The sequence below is a fragment of the Capricornis sumatraensis genome, chromosome 16 (genome assembly GCF_032405125.1).
Source record: "Capricornis sumatraensis isolate serow.1 chromosome 16, serow.2, whole genome shotgun sequence".
NCBI lineage: Eukaryota > Metazoa > Chordata > Mammalia > Artiodactyla > Bovidae > Capricornis > Capricornis sumatraensis.
In genome coordinates this window covers 76,968,845-76,995,677 of record NC_091084.1, presented here as the reverse complement: position 1 = coordinate 76,995,677, position 26,833 = coordinate 76,968,845, and the positions used below count along the sequence as shown (strand labels likewise).

The 26,833-nt window shown below is 42.7% G+C and overlaps 1 protein-coding gene across 6 annotated transcripts in view; it reads left to right on the top strand.

The window, feature by feature from the left end:
* AMBRA1 (autophagy and beclin 1 regulator 1) overlaps nucleotides 1–26,833 on the top strand; it is a 135,130-nt gene that overhangs the window by 45,740 nt on the left and 62,557 nt on the right. For all 6 annotated transcript variants that reach the window (XM_068988164.1, XM_068988163.1, XM_068988162.1 and 3 more), the window contains 2 exons: nucleotides 1,667–1,747; nucleotides 2,198–2,298. In XM_068988164.1, the coding sequence (XP_068844265.1) occupies nucleotides 1,667–1,747; nucleotides 2,198–2,298 (182 nt within the window). The remainder of the gene's footprint in view (nucleotides 1–1,666; nucleotides 1,748–2,197; nucleotides 2,299–26,833) is intronic.

Below are 26,833 nucleotides of genomic sequence, written 5' to 3'. Positions count from 1 at the left end.
TAACTTCAAAATATTTTCTAACTCCTCTCATGATAATTAGTTGCACTTTTAATGCCCATTGATAAGTAAAATATGTGAAGAGCTGTCATGAATTCCCTTGTACTTTTAACTGAATTGGTACTTTGATCACAACTTGAATTCTACATATTGAAAAATAATAATATACTTAATTTGGGAGCTGCCTTTTTTGTTTGATAATCAGCTACTCCTTATAATAATTTGTGGGTTCCCCAGAGTTGCAGTCTACTGGTCAGGAACTTCTGATCTCGTTCTTTATAATCCCCTTTTCACTTTCCGTATGGTCGTATCTCTCGTTCTTGCATCTCCCTTCATCTGTAGAGTTTCAAGTCAAAGAAATTTGCTATGTTAAAGAAAACAGCAATATGCTGTCTCTTCTGGGAAGATAAAAACCAAGTACTGACTTTTAATGGATCAGCCTCCACTATCCCTGATATTGATTTGTCTCTAAATGCTCAGCATCCAATTCTACCAAGATATAAAAATTTTCCTAGGCTTTCACTTCTGGTTTGTAAGGCTCTCAGTAGTGCCCTTGAAAGCCAAAGTGTTGTCTTAACTTTGATTCCAGGGCCAGTTTGAAGATTATCTCATTAAGTTGAAGATAATCCAAAGGAAGAATTCAGAAAATATCCCAAATCAAGCTCTCAAGAGGTTCATTTATTTTGTAGAGTTGATTGAGCAGTTAATTAACTACTCTGTCCAGCCAGTGCCCTTTGGCTTATTGTTCCTTTCAAGCATTAGAAACTAAGCCACGTGAAAGTTCTGTCTTCTCTTATAGGAAGCAGTGAAGTGTATTGAAAAGAGCCAGGGCTTTAGAGTCAGAGAGATCTTATCTCAACCACTTACTAGCTGTGTGACCTTGGGCATTTCCCTCTCTGGTCCTTAGTCCCTTATCTGTAGAACACATCTAATGATACTTGATGGAAAACTCTAAGGATTAAATGAGATAACATATTAATTAAAAACTTTTGTATTAGGACTTAATAGCTATTTAATAATGGTGGTTATTACTGTTATTCTAACAGACAGTAAAGAAAACACTAAGCATTTTTATTTTTGCTAAAATGGCCTAGCTTAGGATTGCATTGTCTGATCATCTTCATCATTGTTAATTTTTCAGTCTCTAAAAGAAAGGACTGCCTAGTCTTTTTCTTATGATGTTTTTCTTTCCCATATCGATGATTTTTCCATACCAAGGACCTAAACAGGTGTATTTAAAGATAATCAATTGTTGAATGAAGTTGATGGGAGAATTTTTCTTCCGTCAGGATCCTCTAAAGCCAAAGTTTCTCTCATCTTTCGATCGAGAAAACAAAAAGTTTATATACATCCATTCTAAATCCCTTTAGAAGATCTAAACTTGGTTTCAGTTTCAAATGCTACAGAGTTCAGAGACCACATTAACTCAAGAAAAATCTTCCTTCTTACTGAACTGTTAGTAAATGCTGATAAATTTTTTAATCGAGGTTCTCCAGAAATGCAGTATATGAATGTGCCACTCAAGTTAGTAAGCAACCGGCATGACTGATTTCTGCGGGGCCTTCACCGAAGGGTAGGACTTTAGTTTGGGGCGTGTCTTGTCTTTGGGGCTGGTGTCTGATTCTGCTTTAGTGACTCTCTCACGTGTAGTCTTTTTCTTTTTCTCCAGGGACAGTGGTGACAGGTCCAGGCACCGAGCTCCTCGCAATGCCCGGATGTCTGCACCTTCGCTTGGACGCTTTGTCCCAAGGTAAGAACCGGGTAGTCACCTCTTAGAAGAGACTTTTCTAAGGGAGCCTTTACGAGAGACTGGAAGTTTTAAACCTACTTCCTGGTCTGGATTGTCCATATCTGGAATGATGTACTAGTGAGCCTACAGTCAAGCCCTGCCACCTAAAAACTTCCCAGGAGATGATTAACCACAATGAAAAGGCATAGAAAAGTGGCATTGGGAGCATCCTGTTCAAGAATACGAGCCCCACCACCACCACGCCCCCCAAGAAAAGCCCCAGGAAACCTTAGAAGCAGGATCAGGAGGAAGACAGACATGTGTGAAGGGATGTGTCCTAGAAATTTCACTCTGCTCTAGGTTTCTCTGGATTCCTAGGCTTAGTGGATCCCTTATCTTTGAGGTTTGGTAGATGGTGTATGTACTTTGTTTTAAGACAGTAGGCTTTTAACACGTGATTCCTTCTTACAGGCGTTTCTTGCTGCCTGAGTACTTGCCTTATGCTGGGATTTTTCATGAACGTGGACAGCCTGGCTTGGCTACTCACTCTTCTGTTAATAGGGTCCTGGCAGGTAAGAAGGAGTTATTTCTTTGGATTTTGAAATTTTAAAGGAAGAGGAAGTCAAGGAGAGCTTTCCTTTCTTTCCCTGCGTTGTTACGATGGCATCTTGGCATCTGGCGGAAAGTCTCAAATTCAGATGCCTTACTTCAGGGCAGGAAGCTACTGACTGAGGGAAGCTGCTGCTTTTTGTCCATCCCCTCTTCCTTCAGACTTTTTTTTTTTAATTTGTTTAAACCATTTGTTTCTTAAGCCAGCAATAGACTTTTTAAAATGGAATGATAAAGGTGCCTTGTTCATGTTTTGTTGGCAAGGAACTCATGAGCCAGATCCTATGATTTAATTAGGAGCTGAAGGCACACCTCTCCAACCCTTGTCTGCTGCCAGCACATGGAGTTCCCAGGCCCTGTAGAGTCTTCAGAGGAAGCAGAGAGACCCATGGAGGAGCCGGGTTAAAAATTTGCACAGAATAGAAAGTGGGCTGGACAAGCCGGCGGAGGCAGTTATATGGTGGTTGAGTAGCAGCGACCAGTGTTTGGGCCCTAGGATGTATGACATGACTGGGCTGAGACACGGGGTGTCCTGCTGCTTCTGGGCAGTCTCTGGAGAAGGAAACAAAGCAGATGCATTTTTTTTTTTTTTCCGACAAAAGGTTTTTCTCTTTCCTCCCCTTCTCTGTCCCCCCCACCCCCACTTCCACTGCCAACTTGTAAATTTATGTACGTGAAGGCATTAAAAACTATAAAAATCAAGCCACATCTTGGTGTATCTTTAATAAGCATCCTTATTTAAAAAATTCAAATGACAATATGTTTTGGAAAATCTGGGCCATGTGGTGGTTCAAGGTAGAGAGGGATCTGTGTGAGGCGGTGGCGCCATCGAGCTGCAGGAAGGTGATTTCTGACCAAGCTGGGGCGACAGCTGGTGGGCGGGCCGAGGGACCTGGCGCCCTTTAAGTAGCAGTATTCTTGAGCCAGCGCCAAGACCTAGAAACCACCAGGAACCTCGGTGGTTTCTCTGCTGGACGCCAGGGCTTCATAGGCCCAGGCTTGGGAGAGGAGCAGACTGCCCCATGGTGTCCTGACAGCCTCCACTCAGGAGGGTTATGGCCCTCGCTGGTGAACAGACTGCACGGCTCTGTGCCTCTCCTTACCGGGCACTGCTGTGTGGCCTGGCTAGTGGCATGTGGAAGCTCCTCCCTAGCAGATAATCACTTGCTGCCAGATAATGCTACAGAGCTCCCCTGCACCCTTCTCTGTTCGCGACATCTGCCTCCACCACCCCACACAGCAGCTCCTGCTCCTCTCCTGCTGGGAAGCCTCTGTGTCCTTGGCATTTTGGTTTTTTTTTTTTTTTTTTTAACAGCTCTGTGTTGTTTTTTGTCTCCTTTGATCTAATAGCTCTTTACCTCCATTTCTTCTTCCCTTCTTTATGTCCAGAGGTCTGACCCCAAATGGCTCACTTTCACTTATGGATAGTTTTGAATATAGGGTTATATGCCAGCAGGCAGTTGTTTACAAGTACGAAGTCTACTGAGGAAACTTCTCTAACAGAAGCTGCAAAGTACCCTAAGGATAAGAAAATCTAGACTCTTGGAGATGTTCACTCTTGAGTTAGGTTAGTGGATGGTTTCCATTCACATTTAAGCTCATTTCTTTCATTTTCTCAAGATACTGGTTAGAAAGTGTCCATTGGTCTTTTTCATTTTCTTATAGTTGATTTTATAGTGTTGTGTTACTTTCTACAGTACAGCTGCGTGACTCGGTTATACACATACGTGTATAACCTATGTGTATTTTTATTACGGTTTTTCCCAGGATATTGAATATGGTTCCCCGTTCTATAGAATAGGACCTTGTTGTTTATCCGTCCTGTGTGTAATAGTTTGCATCTATCCTACTTGTGTTTTTTTTTAAATTGGAAGATAATTGCTTTACAGTGTTGTATTGGTTTCTGCCACACATCAGCAGGCATCAGCCATGAGTGTACATATGTCCCCTCCCCCTTGAACCTCCCTCCCACCTCCCAGCACATCCTACCCCTCCCTCTACATTGTCACAGAAGGACTGGATATGAGCTCTGTGGTCACACAGCAAATCCCCACTGGCTGTCTAGTTCACGTCCGGGAATGTTTATGTTTGTGCTGGTCTCCCAGTGCGTCTCATCCCCTCCTCCCCTACTGTGTCCACAGGTCTGTTCACTGTCTGCATTCCCACTGCTTCCATGCATAGAGCTTCATCCATACCATCTTTCTAGATCCCGTGTATATATGTGTGCTAATACATATTTGTTTTTCTCTTTCCATCGGGCCTTTCTTAAACACCCTCATTATTTGTAGATATTTGGATGTCCCTCCAGATTCCATGACGGTTGTGTTTCTTTATTCCTTCTCTTGAGAAAATTCCAGTAGCAACAACAAAAGCTTAACATTCTTTGAGTATTTGCTGTATGCTGGAGAGTGTTTTACGTGCTCTTCCTTGTCTTATTTCATTTCTTTCTCACAGTAGTCCTATGAGATGGGTGCTGTTATCTAATTAACAGTGGTAGAAATTGAAGCCCAGAAGGCTAACTTGCCCAGAGTGATGGAGCTAGAAATAAAGGAGCCAGAACTGAACCAGGCAGTGGGGCTTCAGTTTCCTAGTCTGCCTGGCTCCCCACAGCTATTTTTAAGTGCAAAGCATCAAAATAGCATTCTTCTTGTAGGTCCTTAATCTAGAAGAGGGAAAGAGGTCCCAGGGAACTTGGCTGATCTTCAGGGGATTTTCCTGTTTGTTTTAATGCCTCCATTTTAAGTAGATTCTAGACATAGCTTTTTAATGACCTGGTGCTGCTTGCTCAGGAAAATCTCATTATATAACAACCCTTTCCCTGAGCCTGCATGCTCTCCTGGACACAGATGCTTTGCTTTTTATTAAACTTACTTGTGATCATATAATAGAGCTGCTGTAATAATGGCTTTTGAAGTGAAGACAAATTAGCGTTTTAGCAGTAAGCACTCTTGAGTTTTCCTGGAAAGGCACTTTTCTCATATATGATTGGAATGAGGTTGTGATGGTCTTAGAACAGTTACATTCAGTAGAGGTTTGTTCTGTACCTGTGTGCCAGGCAGTGTTGTGGGCTACCAGAGTGAATAAGACAGACAAGATCCCTATGTTTCTGTAGCTCAGAGTCTATGTGGTTGGCCATACCTTAATCATGCTGTTTGGTTCTTAGCTCCAAACATAAGTCAAAACCCTTTGTATGGCAAGTGGCTGTTTGTAGGGGAGAAGCATGGAAATTTAGCAGATCTGGAGGGACAAAGCATATCCATACACCTGCAGTTTTAGGAGACATGATCAGTGGCAAATGAGTTTTCAGTGGACCCTAGCCAAAACCATTCAGAATCATCAACAAAAATGGATTTTCAGAAAATTAAGATCCATTCTGCCCACTTCCTCCCACAAGAGCCTGAAAGCAGTAATATAAAACAGAAGCTGCTGCAGAGAAGTGTTTTGCTAGTCTGTTAATCTTCATCTCTTCCGCCTTATCTTGTTCCCTTTCCCACAATTCTGTAGGTTCCCGGTGGCTGCCAGTCACCCATCAACCCACACCAAGCCCCTTCTTCAGCAACACAAATTCTAAACCTGTACTTAAAGAGATATAACTACCTTTAAAGCTACTGCAACTTGACGGGTATATTTTGGGGGAAACCTGCAAAAGTCTAGGGAACTCCCTCTGTTGACCTTTTAGCAGACAGCTCTAGCTCTGCGTAGTAACAGCAGTCCATAACAGAGAAGGAAATGAAGTTAATGACTGCCTGTTATGGGCTAGGTACAGCCCAAAGTGGTTTCCCAAACATTGTCTCCTTAAGTGATTCTGACAACCCCCTGAAGTAGATGGTGTGTTTTCCATTCTGCAGGGGAGAAAGCTGAGGCTCAGAGAAGTAAATGTCGCTTGCCTAAAGCTGTCTGCTTTACTCATAATAACTCTGTCCTGTCTTCTATGCCATGTTTTGCCTGAGTTCAGGTAGGGAGTAGCTGCCAAAAAGTTCTTCAGCCTGTAATATTTTTCTGCATGCTTGAGGCCTCATAAACAAGTGAGATGAGAAGCCCTGCATCTGACATCTTCCTGGTAATTACTGGAAGGAAAACTTCTGAGGGATGGGGACCTGGGTAATGCAGGGTATTAGTTATCTGTTCTGCCTAATCTTTTTGACTTTCATCCTAATGAGCATCTGCTCCCAACAGATGTCAGCCTGATGTATTTAATTTAGTATTTTGATTAAAATGAATGGGAAGTGTCAGGGATTTTTTTTTTTTTTTTTGCTTCTGGCCACAGGTCACTGGGGCCTGGTTGAGTGTCATGGGCTAGAGATGGCCTTGTGCCCAGTCATCCTAATTTCTCTTAGGATTTCTCCTTTGAGCCATTAGTTTAGAAGTGTGTTCTCCAATTTTCACAAATTTCCTTTTGTTGTTGCTTTCTTATTTAATTTCACTGTGATCAAAGAACATGCTTTGTATGATTTCAGTTACTTTAAATTTGTTGAAATTTGTCTTATGGCTTAGCATATAGTCTATTCTGGAGAATGTTACCCGTGTGCATGGGAAGACTGTGTATTCTTTTCTCGCTGTGTGGAGGGTTCTGTAGATGACAGGGAGGTCTGCTTGGTTGATAGTGTTCTTCACTTGCCGATTGTAAGTGATCGGCAAGTAGTCATCTTCTACACTTGCCGATTTTCTGTCAAGTTGTTCTACCCACCATTAAGAGTAGAATATTGAGATTTTTACTCATTATTCCTGGACTGTATACTTCTCCCTTCAATTTTGTCTGTTGTTGCCTCAAATATTTTGGGACCTTGTTATTAGGTACAAATATGTTTGTAATTGTTTCGCCTTCCTGATGAAGCAGCTTTTTCGTTATAAAATGTCCCTCTGTTCATGTAATGATTGTCTTTTTTTTTTTTTCTGGTATAGATGAGTTTCAAGTAGACAAGATAGTGATTCACAGTTTTTAAAGGTTATATTCTCTGGTAATACTGTCTTTAGTCTAGTTTTCCTTGCGTCAATATGGCTACTCCAGCTCTTTTATGGTTTGTTGATTGCATAATGTATCTTTTCCCTTCCTTTTACTTGAGGGCTATTTATATCTTAGAATCTAAAGTAAGTCTCCTGTAAAAACCATGCAGCTGGATCTGATTTTTCATCTAGCCTGACAGTCTCTGCCTTTTGATTAGATGGTTTAGTCCATTCGTATTTAATGTTATTGATGTCGTCAGATTTTTGCCTGCCATTTTGCTGCTTGTTTTCTGTCTTTCTAATGTCTTTTTTTTTTATTACTCTATTTTTCCTTTACTGACTTCTTTTGTATTGAGTGGATAGCTTCTAATGTGCTATTTTAATTCCTTTCTTGATTTTAAACTATATCAGGATCTACTTCAGACTTACACAAACCTAATTCTGGTAAAATATAGAAACCTTGTTCCATTATAGCTACATTCTTATAGTCCTGCTTTGTGCTGTTATTGCCGTATATATTATGTCTATCTATATAATAAACCCAGTGGTACAGTGTTATAACTATTGCTATAGTTGTTATAACTATTGTTATTTTAACTATTATTGTATGTTATCCCATGTTCCAGGCATCCTTCTGTTGATTGTGTGCTGTGGGTACAACTGGGATTACATCTTTTTTAGAAAACACTGGTTTAAAAACACAGGTCCACTTTCCTAGATATTTCCCACTTTCCGGGTATGTTAGGAAATTACTTTTAGGAGCCCTATCTAGTCTAGTTTGGCCAACTAAGTGGATATCTGGGTTGCTGGGCATGCCAACATTTAAAAAATAGTTTAATTTCTCAACTTAATATCGCAGTTGCCTAATACAACAGCTTAATTACTGTATATCATATCTTCACTTGAATTGGGACATCTGGGAAAGATTAAAAATAGTGAATATAGTTGAAGGCTGTCATGGTACACTTACATGAGTATGAGCAGAAATGAAGGATAATTCTGATGTTAGACCTTTATCTCCTTGGCTGGTCCATTATCCATGTTCTTGACCTCTCCAGTAGCCAGGCTGATAAAGTGAGTGGCACATTCCAGCTCAACATCAATTAAGATAGCTGTTTGTAAATCCCAGATAAATGGACAATTAGTGGTGGTGGTACTAGCTAGGACCGCTTTAATAATTAACCCAATTACCTTTCATTCTGCTCCAGTGATGAAAGGAAAGGCGATAAGGGGCTGGCTTGGTTGCCTGGGAAATAGAGAAATAAATGCAGCACTCCTCCCAGAGAACCCAGCTTTCACAGATGCCTTTCAGCACCAAGGGCCTTGTGCTTATTTGGCTTCCATCAGTCACTGAGCATCCGTGCTGTCTCTATCCCAGCCTTTTATCGCATCTCCTTTTTCCACTAGTGAGAAGTGTGCTCGTCAAGAATGTAGGTTCTAGTTTCTAAGCTGGCTTGTCTGTTGCTTCTTCAGGCTTTTCTAGAGGAAAATAGCAGGCCTTGTCAATGAACTTTTCTCTCCCTTTTGTACTGTGTGACTAAGTTTTTCTGTGCCTCCATCTCTCTCTGCTCTAGGAAATTTCCTCTTGATCGCTCCCCGCTGATGCTTTACACCTGTGCTCTTTCTGTACTGTCACTTTGAAATGTACATACCACTTTCTAAAAGCTTAGCATTTTCCAGAGCACTTTGAGTCTTTTAAAAGGTTTTAATTGTTCTGCCCTTGCAGAGTTTACTGTCTAGCCAGGGAGTAGCCTGGTTTTCTATATATTTTTGTTTGTGTGTGGTTTTTTTTGGGCAGGGGGTCGGGGGGTGGTGGGTGGCTGCACTAAAATTATAATAATTCCCCTGAGACTTTTAACTGCCAATCCTGATAGGGGTGTGTGTGTGTGTATGTAACTCAAACCTGGGCTTGAACTAGGAACTTTATGAGTTTTGATGCAGTTTGAAGTAACTCGAAATGTGTCCCCATTTCTCTTTCGCATGGGTCTGTAAGCCTGAGTGGAGCTCAGAAACAACAGCTGCTATTTGCATTTTAGGGTTGGCTTGAGAGGCAGTAGAGCAAAGCGTTCAAGAGTTTGGGCTCCAGAGCTAGACTATCTAGGTTCAGATATTCATGCTGCTACTTCCTCGCAGTGTAATCTTGGTTAATTTAATCTTTTCTTGGGACTCGGTTTCTTCATCTGTAAAATGGGCATAAGAATAGTATTTAGCTCAGAGAATTGTTTTGAGGATTAAATGAGCTAATATAAGCACTTAGCATGTTTTGGGGGTTTTTTGGCACACAGTTAAGTGTTCGGTAGACTTTAGCTATTATCATTAGGATTTTGGCTGTAAGACTTTGGGGCCAGCATTGAGTTAGAGCTGTGCTAGTCTCCTCACCGATTATAACCTTGCTGATCTCTCACTGTTCTTCTGTCTTCCTCAACAGTGCACTCCCTGGGTCCCAAGTAGTGCTTTCTCCCCTTTGCTATGGCCAGTGAGTTGAAAAAACTGGGACTTGTGCTCTAAGACACCAACAGATGGTAACCTCAAGTTCCCTGTGTTGACAGTTTGACAACCTAATGTATCCATTGTTGCCTGTAGTCATGTCAACCAAGAGGGTTAGATTAGAGGAGTCACAGAGTTTGCATTTGAGTAACCCTTTTCAGTCTCTAATCAGAACTTGCTCTCATGAAATAAGCATCTACTCTCCAGACCAAGTACTTGCTCCTGTGTAACCATGGCAACATAGGATTCTCAAAGTGGACCAATAGCATCAGCGTCATTTGGGATCTTGTTCCAAATGCAAATTCTTGATCCCTACCTCAGATACACTGAAGCAGAAATTCTGGTTGTGGGCTTAGGAATTTGTGTTTTAAATGGTCTTCTCGGTGATCCTGGTGCACTTGAAAAATTGAGAACTGCTGCTCTAGATTAACTAATTAAAACAAGGGACAGAGGCAGAGAGGAAGAAATGGGAAGAGATGACTTGCTAACACATTAAGGAGAGTGCGTGCCCGGAATCTAAGATGCGTTGGCCCTCGTGAGCCCCTGGTATATAAGTCTTCTTTATCTGGAGCTGTGAGTAATGGGGTGAGGGGGAATGAATGAATTTGTTATTGCCTGCAGAGTGCTCAGCTGGTGTATAATCAATTTTTACTTGATAAACATGTATTGAGCTTCTGTTTTTTCTGTGGCACAGTGTTAGGTGTATGATAGTACCCAGATGAAAAAGACATGATCTCTGCTCTCCATACACTTTCCACCTACTGTGTAAGCCCATCAGAACGGCTCGAGGACAGTATGTCTTGTGCTAAATGGATACACAAAAAACTGGCCGTGAGAGTGCAGAACCTGCCAGCGCCTCTATCGCGGAAAACAGGAGTCTGTTAAGCTTTTTTGCTGGGACCACAGGTTCTTGTTGACTCTGCTAGGAGTTCTCTTCCTAGGCGAAATTGACCTATAGCCTTTCTTCTCATTCCTAACCAGTCTCCTGCCAGTCCCGCTTCTTCCTCCTGAAAGAGAAAGGTGGGCATCCGGGCTGGGACCTGCTGTGTAACTTGTCCTGTGAGTTCTCTATGCCTGGGGCCTCCCTAGACCCAGAGAGCTGAGCGTCTGAGTCTTGTGGCTTGTGTACTTCTTAGGAATATTTCTCATCTTGCAGATGCGACTGAAGATGCCCTCTGATCTCCCAAGGACTCACTGTAATGCTAGAACCCTCTACTTCCATCTTCTTAGATTATGATTAGTACATGCTTTGATATGTTTTACAACCCCTCAGAACACATGGTACAACAATACAGAAAGCTGTGGAGGAGACATGAGGAGAGAATAAGCGAAATATGAGCTCAGAGCCCCTGTTTTTTTCCCAGTGGAGGCAGTAGCCAGTCTTCACTTTGTTTTAGATTAGAGATCTTATACATACTCTGGAAAGACTTGAAATAGTCTTCATTGCTTATCCCATCTACTCCATTATTTTTTATCTGAGTTCTTGATAGGAATGCTACCCCTCCACCTCCTTCTTTTTAAAACTCTGATCTCATACTAGCTTTTCTTTCCCTTTCTCAGTTCATGTCCTCAGGCAGTCTCATTTATTCCAAACTGGCTGGAAATGCCATGGGAGCTGGCAGACAGCACCTCTCACCCTCTCTACCAAAGTAGAGCCAACCTGTGGGTGTTAATTTCCTTTCTCAAACACCTGCTGATCCACAAGGCTGGCTCTTCCCCCAGGGTCCTTGTGGCACTCAGCTGGAAGCCCACAGCAAGCACAGATGGATATCTTGGTGTACGCGATGAGGTGGAAAGGTCACGTGGCTGCCCAGGGGCCTTTTGAAGCATTGAGACTCTTTGGGGGTGTTTCTTTTGGTCAGGTGTTTAGGCTTCCCTGGTGGCTTAGAAGGTAAAGCGTCTGCCTGGAATGCGGGAGACCCGGGTTCGATTCCTGGGTCGGGAAGATTCCCTGGAGAAGGAAACGGCAATCCACTCCAGCACTCTTGCCTGGAAAATCCCATGGACGGAGGAGCCTGGTAGGCTGCAGTCCATGGGGTCGCAAAGAGTCGGACACGACTGAGCGACTTCACTTTCACCTTCTTTAGTGTCATCTCAGGGCCAGAAAGCTATCCTGTAGTGACATACTCCAGCCTGTAAAAATAGAGTCTCATATTATAGGGCTACCGTAACGAACCCCTGTGTTTGTCTGAAGCCCTGCTCAGTGCAGCTGTGGGCCATGCAGGGCCCAGCTTCACTACTGGTGCCTTAAGCTGTGGGGTGATATTCTTTGGGATTGCTTGGCAAGCAAACTCATGATTTCTTTCTTTTTTTTTCTTTATTATTTTTTTAATTTAAATTTATTTATTTTAATTGGAGGCTAATTACTTTATAGTATTGTATTGGTTCTGCCACACATCAACATGAATCTGCCACTGGCGTACACGTGTTCAAACTCATGATTTATACTCTTACGGCTCATGCCCCAAAATGTTCTTCCTAGGCAGAGAATTTAACTGGTCCAGGCTGCAAAGGAACAGGGGGAAAACCAGGCAGGAGGTAAAAGGTCTAGGTTCCCAGTAGCAATAAGAGTCTTTCAGGGAGGTCGGATGTGCTGGAGGCATGTGAGGAAAATAAAACGGCATTCATTTTCATGAATAAATCTGTCTAAGAAGGTGAACTTTCTTCCAAATCTGCCATATTGCCAGTGGCAGCTTTGGTAGTACTTGCTCACTTTTCCAACAGGAAGCTCACAACAGTGTCTTTATTGAAATTTCCTTGGACTAGTAAACAAATGAAGAGGAGTGACATGGACGTATCCAGTAACTCTTACTCAATAGAGGAAATAGCTTAGAGACTGTGACAGTTCTGTAGCAGCATTTAAAATTTTCCAAAACCTTTCTCTTCATGCTGAACTGGTAAAAAGGTTGTGGACAGAAATAATGCAGTAACTCAAGCTTACTACCATGAGCTAAGGTGGCGGAGCGGTTAAGAATCTGCCTGCCAATGCAGGAGACGCAGGAGACATGGGTTCACTCCCTGGGTCGGGAAGATCCCCCTGGAGGAGGAAATGGCAACCCACTGCAGTGGTTTTGCTTGGAAAATCCCATGGACAGGGGAGCCTGGTGGGCTACAGTCCATGGGGTCACAAAGAGTCGGGCACGACTGAACATCATGTTAGATCATATTTGCAAAATGCGGTGACTGTGGTGGAAAGCAGTGCTTCAGATGTGCTGAAAACAAAGAGCCTAGAGCAATTCCTTATGCCAGGCAGAGCTCTAAGCACTGCTCACACATCGTCTCACTTAGTCTTCACAGTGTTCCAGTGATGCCTTGGTATTACTCCTGTTTGCAAATAAGGAAACCGAGGCATAAGCAGATGAAGTAATTTGCCCACGACCACAGCTTGTACTTGACAGAGTAGGAATCAGAACTCAGGCTGTCTAGCTTTAGGTTGGGACTTCTCAAACAGAACCGTCATGGGGTATAGGGTAATTCCTTGTTGGCAGAAAAAGAGGCTGAAAAGTTAAACTCTGGTTTTTCTGTAAGAAAACAAAAAATAATTTGTTCAGCCTATGAAACCGCTACTAGGGAGCAGGCTACAAATTCTCTTATATTCTTGTTGCAGCTCCTTTCCCCTGGAAAGAGCCCTGTAGAAGAAATACATTCCCGAACAATGACTCCTGAAGCGGTAATTACACTGTTGCCATCCCATTGGGAAGAAGGCTGGGGCGGTGATTACATTCCAAAACAAAGCTGTTCGAGTATAATTGCGCTGTGCTGCGCTTATCAGTCTGGGGAAGGCAGGCCTCTGGTCTCCATCCTCATTTGTTTTTGAGATGGAATCCGAATAGCATTCAATTAATAGGCAAGGCCCAGGCACAGGGAAGTCAGCCAAAAGAGCCAAGAGGACATTAACTTGCTCTTAGCGTTTTCCTCCAACCACTTTCCAGACCTTTAAGTATCAGCAGATTTGAGGATGAGCCCATTTGAAGAAATGTATTTGGCTAATGAAGGGTTAGAGACCCCTGCTTAGAAGGTGTGCCCCCAGGCCCTCATGGGTCTTTGTACTTGAAGAAGAGGTGGTTAGGTAGCAGTGAAATTTCCCTATCATCCCCACAGCTTTTGCTCTATCAGAGATTGGTCCTTCCTTCAAATATTTCCCCTACATTTCAAGTGTGTATGTGTATATATATCTGTTTATATAATCTTGTGTGTGTAGCTTCTAGTTGTGGGTCAGGAAGCCCCTCTCTGGTTCGTCGAGATCATAAGGCTGACTTTTGTGCACCCCAAAATTCACTGGCTTTAAAAAAGTGTTGTTCCTTACAGTTCCGTGGATCCAACATACATTTCTCTGATCTGAGCGAGCTTGGTGGCTCTCTGTGTCTGGTGATGGCTTGGCTGGGTATGGATGGTCGCAGTATATGTAACAGACAGGACAGTGGCCTGCCGAAGATCCCCGCATCACTAATCCTTGGAACCCGTGAATGTGTTGCTTTACCTGGCAGAAGGAACTTCGCACATGTGATTGAGATTTTGGGATAGGGAGATTACACTGAATTATCTGTGTGGACCCAGTCTAATCACATGAGTCTTTGAAGGCAGAGGAGAAAGGCAGATAGGTCAGTCAGCAAGATGCAGTGCTAGAAGATGGGAGTTGTTTGGCGCTCAGCCACCAGTCAGCAAGAAAACCAGAACCTCAGTCCTAAAACTGCAAGGACCTGAACTCTGCCAAAACAAATGAGCAAGGAAACAAACCCTTCCCGAGAGCCTCCAGAAAAATAGCATAATCCTGCCACCACCTTGATTTTGGCCCAAGAGACACTCGTTGGACTTCTGACCTGCAGCAATGAAAAATAGTACATTTATGTTAAGCCACTAAGTTTGTGGTGATTTGTGACTATAGCCACCGCAAACCAGTGCAGATGGCTTCACACGTCGCTGGCCTCAGCTGTGGTGGCTCGTCTCTTCTCTCTTCACCAGTTTTTCCTCACAAAGCCTCTCAGGCTTCCAGAGGGAAATGAGCCGTCAGGCCCCAACGCAACGCGCACTCGGCGAGTCTCTGCTTTTTCACTTCTGTTATTATCCCATCAGCTAACGAAAGCCACCCGGCTAACCCCAGAGTCAGAGAGGGGACTGTCTCTAAGCACATGGTTTCAGAGGAGAGGCTTGAATCATGAGGGGTCATTACAGGGACATACCACAATGAAGTCAGTTTTTGAGATCTGCCGTGGCCTAGTAACTCACTGTCAGCAAACTGCTTTTTAGAGTGTCCTTACATATAGGTGAAAGGAAGGTTTCAGCACACCAAGGGAAATCGATGTATCGATTTTGAATTCCAGAGAAGTGTCTTGATTTTTCATTATTTAAATGGTTTAAATCATTATTTGGTTTATTCAGAGAGACATGCATTTGGAAATGACATCCAAATGGAAAGCTAGATCCTGGATTTCTAGACAGAGCATTTCAGAAAAACTGCCTCTTTCCTCTGTTTTCTGGGATGTAGCCCTCTATTTCTGTGTGCTGGAGGGTAAAAGACGTGCAGAAGAGCTCTGTGGGTGGTTGGGCCCCTTGGGGCCACGTGTATTTCTATGTGGGAGTAAGACTGACAGGATTAACTGTGCAAGCACTTACTAAATTGGCTGTAAGTGAACCTGTACCCATGGCATCATTTATAATCCGCAGCTTCTGTAACAGAAGCAAATTGGAAGAAAAGTTCCTAAAAACTAAGGCAGAGGATCTTTGCGTGGCTGGCGGCCATGGGACATTATGCTTTCTTAGAGCAGTCGTTGGGAGAAGTTAGAATTCAGTTCTTCTCAAGTATAGGAGTTAGCTTTTGCTTGGCCTTATTGATGAGACTGAACTTATTAGAAATTTATTTTATGGGCTCCAGATACAAAGGGACAGACTGGGCCTCAGGCATGTCGAGCCAAATGTCATATTCGCTAGTCATTCCTTCAGAACATGCTTGATGTTCAGAGGCATCTGCATAACTTGGTGGGATGCAAGCTGTGCTGTTAGTGAGCTCTGAATTTTGCACTGGGCAGTTGGGTTCAAAAATAGAATGGCCTATGTACAAGAAAGATGTGTACTTCTCATTGGAGATTTAAGCTGGCTTTCTCAAGAACTTCATCCAGCTCAGCAGGGCACCCAGCGATTTAGTGTGTTCCCTGAGCATCTCTGCTCTGCCTCAAAGCTCAGCCAGGATTCGTGAAATGACTGAAACAGTCAGGGAGCTGCTGCCGCAGCTTGCAATGCATGTGCGTGGCCTTGTCTGCTCCTAGAAAGTGAAGAGAAGCAACTTGGCCCGCGCTGGGGAAGATTCCACTCACAAGAGGAAACGGAGCAGCAGTATGTCTTGGGAAGAACAGTGCTGAGAATGGAAATGTACAGACTGTTAAAAGAGGCAGAGATGCTCGCCAAGCCAAATAAAACTAGAGCTTATCTCTTATCTCCTGATAAGAAGTTAGAATGTGTAGTGATGGGATTCAGCCATTGCCCTTCCTTTCTTCTGCCTTTGCTTTTTGGGTCCTCTTCCCCTTCTACCTTTAGACCTTATCCATCATGGGTCACTGAATTTAAACTTGATGTTCTTCACAGCACAGCAAGTACAGCTAACATCAGACCTAACTGAGAGCTTATAAAAGTCACGAAGTGTTTCTTGGCCTAAATATTTTCATTGATTCTGCTGAAGTGAGGTGACTGGGGGAAAGTGGTAAAATGTTAAACTGCTTCTTAGGAAACTAATTAAAACTGAACATATCAATGCAAAGCTTGAAATAAGTTGTTTCAGATACCCCAGTTTCTCCACTCCCATGGTCCAGATAGAGAGACTACAGGGACAGCTTAAGAACACCTGATCTGAAGAACTTTCCAGCTGTTCTAATCTTTGTCTTACTGAGGAAGAACTCTAAAGTCCTGTGGGATAGAAGCAGCCAGCACCAAGAGTTAGCTTGGGAGTCGTTAATGCCCCTCTGTTGCTATGAAGCAAGCCAAACCACCCTTGAAAATAGTGCCATCTAGGTGAGAACAGTGAGCTTGCCCTGCTGGCAGCTTTAAGACCTAACTGTCCCCACTTCCCCTATCGAACTGCCAACTCTGAGACTCATTTATAGAATTTCTCAAGCTGCCACTGGATGGAAGTACTAGGGCAGTTGGCCATAGAGTTTGGAGGTGATAGCTGTGAAGGAAATGTTTAGAATCAGGTTGACTTTTTGTCCCATTCTACCCTAATTTCTAAGTCCACCATGTTTTAGTTTTGTTGTTATAGTTGTTCAGTCACTAAGTCATGTCTGACTCTTTGCTGCCCCATGGACTGCAGCACGCCAGACTTCCCTGACCTTCATTATTTCCCGGAGCTTGCTCAAACTCAAGTGCATTGAGTTGGTGATGCCATCCAACCATCTCATCCTCTGCCTCCTCCTCCTCCTTTTGCCTTCAGTCTTTTCCAGCATCAGGGTCTTTTCCAGTGAGTCAGCTCTCCATATCAGGTGGCCAAAGTATTGGAGCTCCAGCCTCATCATCAGTCCCTCCAATGAATATTCAGGGTTGATTTCCTTTAGGATTGACTGGTTTGATCTCCTTGCAGTCCAAAGGACTCTCAAGAGTCTTCTTCAGCACCATAGTTTGAAAGCATCAATTCTTTGGCACTCAGCCTTTCTTTATGGTCCAGCTCTCACATCCATACATGACTACTGGAAACACCATGGCTTTGGCTATACGGACCTTGATTAGTTTGGACTTACTGTTAGTTTTCATTTTCAGGCATGAAGTGCAGCTGCCTACCTTTTCCCTTGTGTTATTAGCATCTCTCCTACATATGAGAGGGACCTTTTTCGTACAAGGCTAGTGCCCTACATAGAGAGTCAGTGCTCTTTTTTGACACCTGAAGAAAAATTGTTAAGAGTATAGAAATCTTGAAAAAAATCATTTTAGTCTTGGTATCTGGGGATCTCCTTTATTTAAAGATGCCTGCTAGGGATTCCCTGGCAGCCCAGTGGTTAGGACTCCAGCCTTTCCCTGTCAAGGGCCGGGGTTCAATCCCTGGCCAGGGAACAAAGATCCCACAAGCCACACAGCATGGCAAACAAATAAAATTAAAAAAAAATAAAGACGCCTGCTTCCTTTGTCCTCCTCATTTTGAACGCTAGACTTCCTCCTCCTACCTCTCTCCTGTTCTGAGACCTTAAAGTTAAGAGTGAAAAGGATACGGCAAGAAATTATGGGATTCTTATAGCAAGAGCTAAGCAGTGTTGGTTACAAGTTGACTGTTTCACATTTTACAATTTTACATGACTCATAACTTTTGTGTGGGGAGTATAACTGAAACAAACTATCAAACTTGAAGTGGCCTCGGGGCCCTGTCTCTGAAGGAGAAGGTTGAAAAGAGTTCTTAGACCTAATTTTGACAAATTGAATCATACTCAGAGCTCCTCTGAAACCATTTTTGTTTGTTTCTTAATTGGGCAGTCTGTGATGAGAGGGGGTTTTGTGTGTGTGTGTGTGTGTGTGCGTGTAGATGGACTCAGTCAACGAATATTGCAAACAAAAACAGACAAGATTAAGATCTAGTTTACTTCCCAGAGAAATCCATGTCCCATTCCTTTTTCAACCTAGGACTTGCACATTAAACATGAATATTTCACTTAGTTTTTCCCTCAGGTTCGGTATTCATAAATGGTGAACATTAGGAACTGCTAAGAAGTCACCCATAGCTGCTTTCTTGTGAGAAGCCAAAGGTTTGGATTCTTCTTTTAATCATAACTAAGCTTTTGTATTTCAAATCATGCCTAGCACTGGGCCTTGGAAGCTGCCTGCCATTTAAGTTGACCAGGACTTAAAACTAGTTGGGTTCATTTTCAGAAGGACCTAAAATACTTTATTTATTTAAAAATGTTTGCTATCTATGAGACTTTTCTTCCATTTAAAAACGTATTCAGTCCACCTCACTCGTTTTCTCTTCTCCTCAGCTTCCCTCCAGGTGCTCAGGTTGGTCCTGTGGGAACATAGCGTGACCATCCTCATTCCGTAGATACCTGTGGGCCTTCTTAAGCTGAACCTTACCGCTTCCATTTCTTGGCTCCACTCTATGTCACTTCTGTTCTGGCTTTCTTGACTTCCAGTCCCCACCCCCTAGCCCCACCCCGTCTCTCTTGCTCTAAAGACCACGTCCAGCGTCCCCTTAGACGATAGACAGTGATTAGATGTCCTCGGTGCACTGGGACTGTACTGCTCTCCTTGAGCCTCACTTTACCTGTGAGACGTGGGGAGTCTATCATGAGTACACGCCCTCTGTAGGTTCCCCCCGCTCTGTCCAGGAGTCAACAGAGCTATGTTAGAACACACAGAAAAACTTAGGGTCTCTCTTTGCATATGAGAAGGATGTGAATGGACTTCTTCTGTTCATGTCGATCTTATAGCTCAGAACAGTTACTTGTTCACTTAGTCCCTTATGCGTTGAAAGCTATTTGCCTCTGGTGGTTCTAATATATATGAACTTCATCATGAAAATAGTCAACCAAGAAAAATACCGGAACTGACCCATTTTACTACTTCTCGCATTGCCGTCATCCAGACAGATGATACAGTCCTGTTCTTAAGTTTCTGTGTTATGAATTCAGTGGGTCTTAGTTGCCCAACTAGGGATCAAACTTGCGACCCCAGCATTGATAGTGTAGAGTCTTAACCATCGGACTATAAGGGAAATCTCTGGAATATACTTCTTGAGTGCTACAGTTTGCCAGGCCCTACGCTAAGTGCTGGGTTTTTTTACTAGAAAAAAAATAGATTAAGTTTCAAGTTCAATGACTATTTTCATGCCTTTTCAAAAGTGCTTTAAATTACTGTATCCAGAAGTCCTAGATTTTATCTGATTCCTTATTCCTGATTATTCTCTCAGAGTAGCTGTCATTCTGATGTAATACAGGAGGATGTAGGCTTTAATGAATGTCTTTGGCACTGATCGTTAATTGCTGATTTCCCGGTGATGTCACAGTAAAGTATTAATTAACCACTAAATCCAAGTTGACCTCTTAGTCAAAGAGGCAGCTTTGTTTTCCTGAAGGGAGACTGGGCTTTTTATGTACGGCCTAATACACTGGTAATCCACCAAGTTTTGGCTGGTGGGTAAAATGTAGTTTTGCTAAATGAAATCGTTATTGCAATGTAAGCTTAACTTTGGGCCTGTGAAGTTGCACCTGTGTTCCAGAGTAGGATACAAGTTGGTAGGAGTAAGAGATAAGAGGCTGGTGTTAAAGACAGAGCTCCTATTCCCTAGGCGTGAGAGGTTAGCGTGGTGAGCGAGCAGTCGGAGAAGCACCGAGGCCGTCAGATGGGGCAGCGTCTTCATTATTGAAAGTGGCTTTACTACTGTGTTGTGTCTTCTAATCGCCCCCCACAATCTAGTACCCAGATGGTACGTTATGGACATAAAAACCACTGAGAGCTGCTGATCTTGCGTGTTAGAATCTGCACTAGACGTTGACGGCCAGGTCGCTGTCATTCTGGCTCCTTCAATAATTCACAGTGTAATTTGAGTGAGTCACCTGGTCTCTTTGTCTCCTTGACAGGTGAGGATGAGGTTAGCCTTACCTCCATGTTCCTTCCAGGGATTAAGTTGGCGGGGAGAAGTGGTAAAGCACTCTAACTTTTTTGAAAAATATATTACCTGAAATTAGAAGGAATAAAAGTAAATATTTGCCTTAGCACCCAGGTTATTTGCAGTACTTGAACTACTTGACACAAGCCGAGATCACCAACTTGAGATGTTCCGGTGACAGGAATACTTCGATGCTGAGAGACAGGCTCAGGTGGCTGTAAAGAACCCATCTCAGCTTAATAAACGGAGTTGCCGAAGCACATCTGAGTTGTGCTAGGCACCCTTGGAACAGAAAAGAAATACTTGTTGATGAACTAAATAGAGGTGGTCATAGTAACAGAAAGAGGAAGCAGGACTTGGGTTTAGGGTTTGTGCATAATCTTCTCATAGACTGAATGTAGTTTGTGAAGTGTCCTTTGACTCTCCTTGACTAATTATTGTTTTGCTCTCTTCTCAGTTTTTCCAGGGATATGAAGCCAACCAAAGAGCTTAGGTCATTCTCTACTCCTTTGCAGAAGTTAGTGTAGATATGAAATAAGGCATCAAATCCTGAAAATATAAAGTTATTTCTTAACCCCTTTGGGACACTAAAAATGCTAACATAATCTTAAAGAAATAATCTGATGAAGCAAACCTACGTGATTGAATTTATTATTGATTTGAGGAGATGCCATAGAGCTTAATACGAAGGACAGCTGAACTCAAATTTCATCTCACTTCTTACCAACTGGGTGACCATGGGAAAGTTTTTAACTTATCGAAGCCTCAGTTTCCTTGTCTGTAGAAGAGGGGTTCTGTAAAGCTTTTCAGTGACCGCCCTATTGAAAATCGCTGGTACTCTACCCTCGGTACTTTCCATTCCTCTTCTCTGTTTTATATTTCTCCGTGACACTTAATATAATTTTAACATGCTGTGTGAACTCATGTCTTTGTTATATAGCTTTTTCTCCCACCCCCACCCCCAGAATGTAATTCCCACGAAGGCAGGAATTTTTACGTGTTTTGTTCACTGTCTGGCATGTAGTAGAAACTCACTATATATTTGTCTAATGAATAAACAGACTTCCTGTTGGGGAATTGTGAAGATTGAATGGGAACATTTGTTAAACAGGAACTTAATGTGTCCCTTGGTACAAGATAAATACTTGGAAAATAGTAGCAATTATTGCACATGAAGTATCTTGCTACATATTTTTGAAAAATGAACAAAACCCATAGTGCTGTTATATCAGAATGCCATGTATGGGTATTACGTGGGGCTTCCCTGGTGGCTCAGACAGTAAAGAAGAATCCACCTTCAGTGCAGGAGACCTGGGTTCCGTCCCTGGGTTGGAAGATTCCCTGGAGGAAGGCATGGCAACCCACTCCAGTCTTCTTGCTTGGAGAATTCCAGACAGAGGAACCTGGCGGGCCACAGTCCATGGGGTCACGAAGAGTTGGACACAACTGAGCAACTAAGCGCATAGCACGCAACTTAAGACCACGAAACGTAAAATGTTATTTATTTTTTTATTTTGGGCTGTGCTGCATCTTCATTGTTGAATAAGCTTTCCTCTGGTTGCGGTGAGCAGGGGCTACTCTCTAGTTGGAGCACACAGTCTTCTCATTGCAGTAGCTTCTCTTGTTGCGGAGCACAGGCTCCTGGGTGGGCAGGCTTCGATAGTTGCGGAGTTTTGGTTCCCAGGCTTTAGGCACAGGTTCAGTAGCTGTGGTGCACAGGTTTAGTTGTTCCGCAGCCTGTGGTATCTTCCCAGATCAGGGATTGGACCCATGTCCCCTGCGTTGGCTGGTGGATTCTTTACCACTGAGCCACCAGGGAAGCCCCCTGTTGCTATGTCTTATTTTACTCTCAAGGTATCTTATATTCAGATTGTACCTAGGATGTATAATGTATTTACAATTTTACAATATTTTCCCTTGTATTCCCATATTTGTATACAAGTTTTGTGTCTCTCTCTAAAATTATTAGTTTCTTCAAGTCAAGAACCTCGTCTCTTTTCATATTTCTAGTGCCCAGTGCTTCTGTTATAGCCTGCTCGGCTGTAATGCAAGGGTTATGTTCCTAAGACACTCAGTGTAATAAAACAAATCCTGTTATAAAAACAGAGTTTTGGGGAATTTTCCAGCAGTGCAGTGGAATTCCTGCATTTCTCTGCCAAGGGTGCAGGTTCAATCCCTGGTCAGAGAACTAAGATACTGTAAGCTTCACAACATGGCCAAAAAAAACAAACAGTAGTTTCATTTGGAGGAGGGAGGTTTCTAAGAGTTAGAGAGTTCAACATACAACAACACATTTTACATGAGGCAATTTCAGTTAAAATGTATTACAGCTATATGAATGTTGATATAAACCAAACCTAACATTTGATTACATCTTCCTTTTCCTTAAGAGTGATGCCTGGGCCTCTTTTAAAAAATAATAATAATAACTACCAGCACACATTGCTTATTACATATTCTTATCACTTTTTAAAAAAACCATTTTTTAAAATTGAAGTGTAGTTAATTTATAATGTTATGTCTCAGGTGCACAGAAAAGCCATTTAGTTATGAGTAAATTTTAAAATGCATATGTATGTATGTGTGTGTGGGTGTATTCTTCTTCAGATTCTTTCCTGTTACAGGCTATTGGTGGTGGTGATGGTTTAGGCACTAGTGTATCGAACTCTTGCGACCCCATGGACTGTAGCCCACCAGGCTCCTCTGTCCATGGGATTTCCCCGGCTAGAATACTCAGTGGGTTGCCATTTCCTTCTCCAGGAATTATAAGCTATTACAAGACCTGTATTCAATAAATATAGGTCCCTGTGCTATATAGTAGGTCCCCACCACCCATCCACTTTATATACAGTAGTGTGTATATGCCAATCCCAAACTCCCGTTTATCCATCTCATGGGGAAAGGAGGGTTATGACTGGCAAATTATGACAGGAACATTTCTTCTCCAGAAGATGCAAAATTGTATGTGAAAGGAAATATAAATGTATTATACTGTTTATGTTATGAATATTTATATAGTCAAATTACTGTAAATAATTAACATTATTTAATCTAAAAATGGGGTATAACTTCTTTGGAAGGGTGGGGAAGCAAAGGGCAGGAGAAATCATCTCCCATCTTAGGAAGCCAGTAGATAATTGTGAAAATTGAAAAATTAGTAACAGCAGAAATGTGACAGTTAATTATCAGAAGAAAAACAGCTAAAAGATTTAAAAAGCAAATCAAGGGAGAGGATAGGGCAGAAGGCTGCTATTTAACTTTATTAGCCTTGTAATACTCTTTAACTTTTAAAATTGTGTGTATGTAGTACTTTGATAAAAATTAAAATTTAAAAGCACTCCACTTTGTAATTCCCTTACTCACATAATTTCAAAGGATTTCTGCTTATTGCTGTACAGATGACAAATTCCTTGTCTTTTTTTCAGCCTGATTTTATATTCTGCCTTATATGAGCCTTATCTTCCCACTGAACTGATATTAGCCCTTTAACCCTGAACCACCTTGAGCAGTTAGAGCTGCTTTCTGGCTTGAACCGTTCTTTTCCTCTCCTCCTTTCCAAAGCCATTTGAAAGCCTTAGCTTCTGTTTCTCCCCTAAGCTTTCCTGGCTTCCCCTCCCCAAGTTCAGTGGCCTCTCCTCAACAGCTGTGGCTCGTGTGGTCTGTGCCTTTCATTAGACACTTAAGTTGCTTTTCTACAGAAGTCTTATCTCCCCAACTGGATTATTGGCTCCAACCAAGCAAAAAGGACATCTTATTACCATTTTATATACATCTTCCACTGTGCTATGTTTGATAGATATCTGTTTAATATTCAGTTCTCATTCAGTCATCAAAAAGCTCTCTGGTTTGAGTTCACTACTCCTTATTCTGGGCATGTCTCAAGACTCTGTACTTTGGCCTGAAAAATCTCTCTATCTCTGTCAGCCTTAGTGAGACTGAAAGCCAAAAGGTTTATCTCTTTGCGGGTGATACTGTTTTTGATCGTCACAGTGTGCCTGTTGTTTTTAACAAAACATAACATGGACAGTTCCTAATCTCCCCAACCCTTTGGGTGCTTAAGCATTTCAGATGTTTTGTATTATTTGAGAGAAATGCTAATTTATCATTACTCTCACCCCGCTGGGAATTTGCGAACCTTCTCCCTTTAAACTCCCATGTGTCACAATTCTCTGTCCTGCGAAGAGCCAGGAAAAACAGAAACAAAGCCCTCTGCAGTCTCCACTGCTTTCTCTTTGCACTCTCTAAGAACAGCCACCTGGCCTTTACAGGTACCCTTGAGAGCTTCATCAGTGATAGATTCTCATCTGAAGCCAGAGCCCCACAGTGACCTGAAACACTAGTTCTTAATCCCCTGGAGGCCAGTGACCTCTATGAGAATGTGTGTTAAAAGCCTGGACTCTCCCCTCAGACAAAAAGGTGTATGCAAAACTGTAATGAAGAGCAACCAGGATTTGGGTTTTATTCAGGTACAATAAGGCCAGCAGGTGAGAAGGATAGTCTGTTGAAAAGATAGTTCATTACTTACAATTCCTGAGAGGAGGGGGACTCACTGAGCCATGCAGGGCCGCGTTGGGTAGTATCACGGTCAGCCAAGAGGCAAAAGGAGCTGAAGGGAATGCCTGAGCCAGAGCCCTTCTCCGTATTCTCAGGGGAAGGAATGGGTGAGGCAAGGTAAGTGTGCTGAATAAATTCAGGATCAGATAGTTCAGATAATTTTGACAGACCCCAGGATGGTCCCTAGTTGTTTGTACCTGGCTCTAGAGTGGTTTTGGCCAGAGGATATATTGATCAGGAGGGGTATGGGATCTGGATAGGTTGGTTTGCATGCTTGTAGGCGGTTGTTTGCTATCTCTGGGAATTAGCTAACCCGGAGAGGGGCAGTCCGGCAGTCCACAAGGACCCCAAATATCAAAGCACCATAAGATATAGAAAACAAAAATGGCCTCATACAATGACACACGCATACACACAATTTAATTTGCAGTTTCAGTGGTTTCTTGGAGATTCCGAAGGCCATCTATAGACCCAAGCGAGGTTTAAAACCCCGCGTGGGCCTGGGAGCTCTGTGCCTTTGAATATAGTAGTTGAGTTTAGACTACTCTCTTCACAAGAAGATCTGTATTTAATTATCTATTTCAGCAAGAAAGTGTAGCAACTGCTCAGTTTTTTAATGGTAAAGCTTTTCTTTCTACGTTCTTTTGACTTTTACCCTAGGAGCTTATTTGTGGGTATTTCATGCCAGGAAGGATAAGCCTGTATCCCATAATTGCTGCCTCGAGTCTGTGCTCACAGGGTGTCCTGATGACATTTTAAATACATGGAAAATTTTGGATGCATGAACTGTCTGGTGCTGAGTCTCTGCTGCATTTCTGCTCTGGCACCTGCTCCTCTTTTCTTGGAGTTTATCCCGCTGCCTAATTCTGTACATTGTCTCCAAGCCTTTCATTAAGCATTGTTGGAAATTTTGCTTTTTAACCTCAGCATCCCCGCTTATCTTTTCAACAGAAACAGAACTGGCTCTGACTACTAGGCATTTCCTCGAATGAAAAGCGCCCCATCTCGCCTTTTCTGACTTTTCAGAGCATGAAATGGCTGTGCTAATCCTGCTGGCCTCGAGGCAAGAGCCTGGCAGAGGCAGACAAAGGGGACAGCGTGCTCCCAGCTTGGACTCTCCAGAGGCCAGAAGGAGAAACTTCTTAACTTCACCAACTTGCAGTCAAAAATCTGCCCACCCCTGCTTTGTTTTGGCTGCAGTTAAGAAGGAAGTAAATTCTTGGTGTGTTTCCCCTGCATGTAACCGTCAATTTCTTAGTGCCCTGAGTACTGTATTTTGTAGATTCCAGAGGTTGGGTAGTTTCCTCGAGTTCAGAAATCAAACAGAAATGGTTTTAGGCTTTCGGGAGGTGTCCTTTTGCTGGTTGGATAGATATTTCTGAAAGCCGGAGGTACTGTGGCTCCAAGGCAGTGAATTGAGTTGCAGCCATGTGCTTTGTGCAGCGTGCTCTTTCTAGGGTACAAGGACTGAGAGGCACTTAAATCTCACCGAGGGATTTAAGATAGCCCGTACTCCTAAAGGGTTAACAATCGAGTAGTAAGAGTCTGCGCATGTTGAGGAAACTCTTTGTTTCTGTTTAGTATGGACTTATCGCACAGCTTCTGTGGCAGAGCATCAAGATATCTCATAGAAAGATGAGAAAATCATGTATCTCCTTCCCGTCAGAAGAACCTATTTGTAGGAATTTCCTGGTGGTCCAGTGGTTAGGACTCAGTGCTTTTACTTCCAGGGACCCGGGTTTGATCCCTCGTTGGGAAATGAAGATCTTGCAAGCCACACGACAAGGCCAAAACAAGAAAAAGAACCTATTTATAATGGACTGTATGGATTCAGGTTCAGGGAAAAGTGTTGAGCAGGAACAGAGCAAGTATATACTTAGCTCCTAGATTCTGAGTTGGGCCTCTGGTGGACTGCATTTTGTACTTGCCTTCAAGTG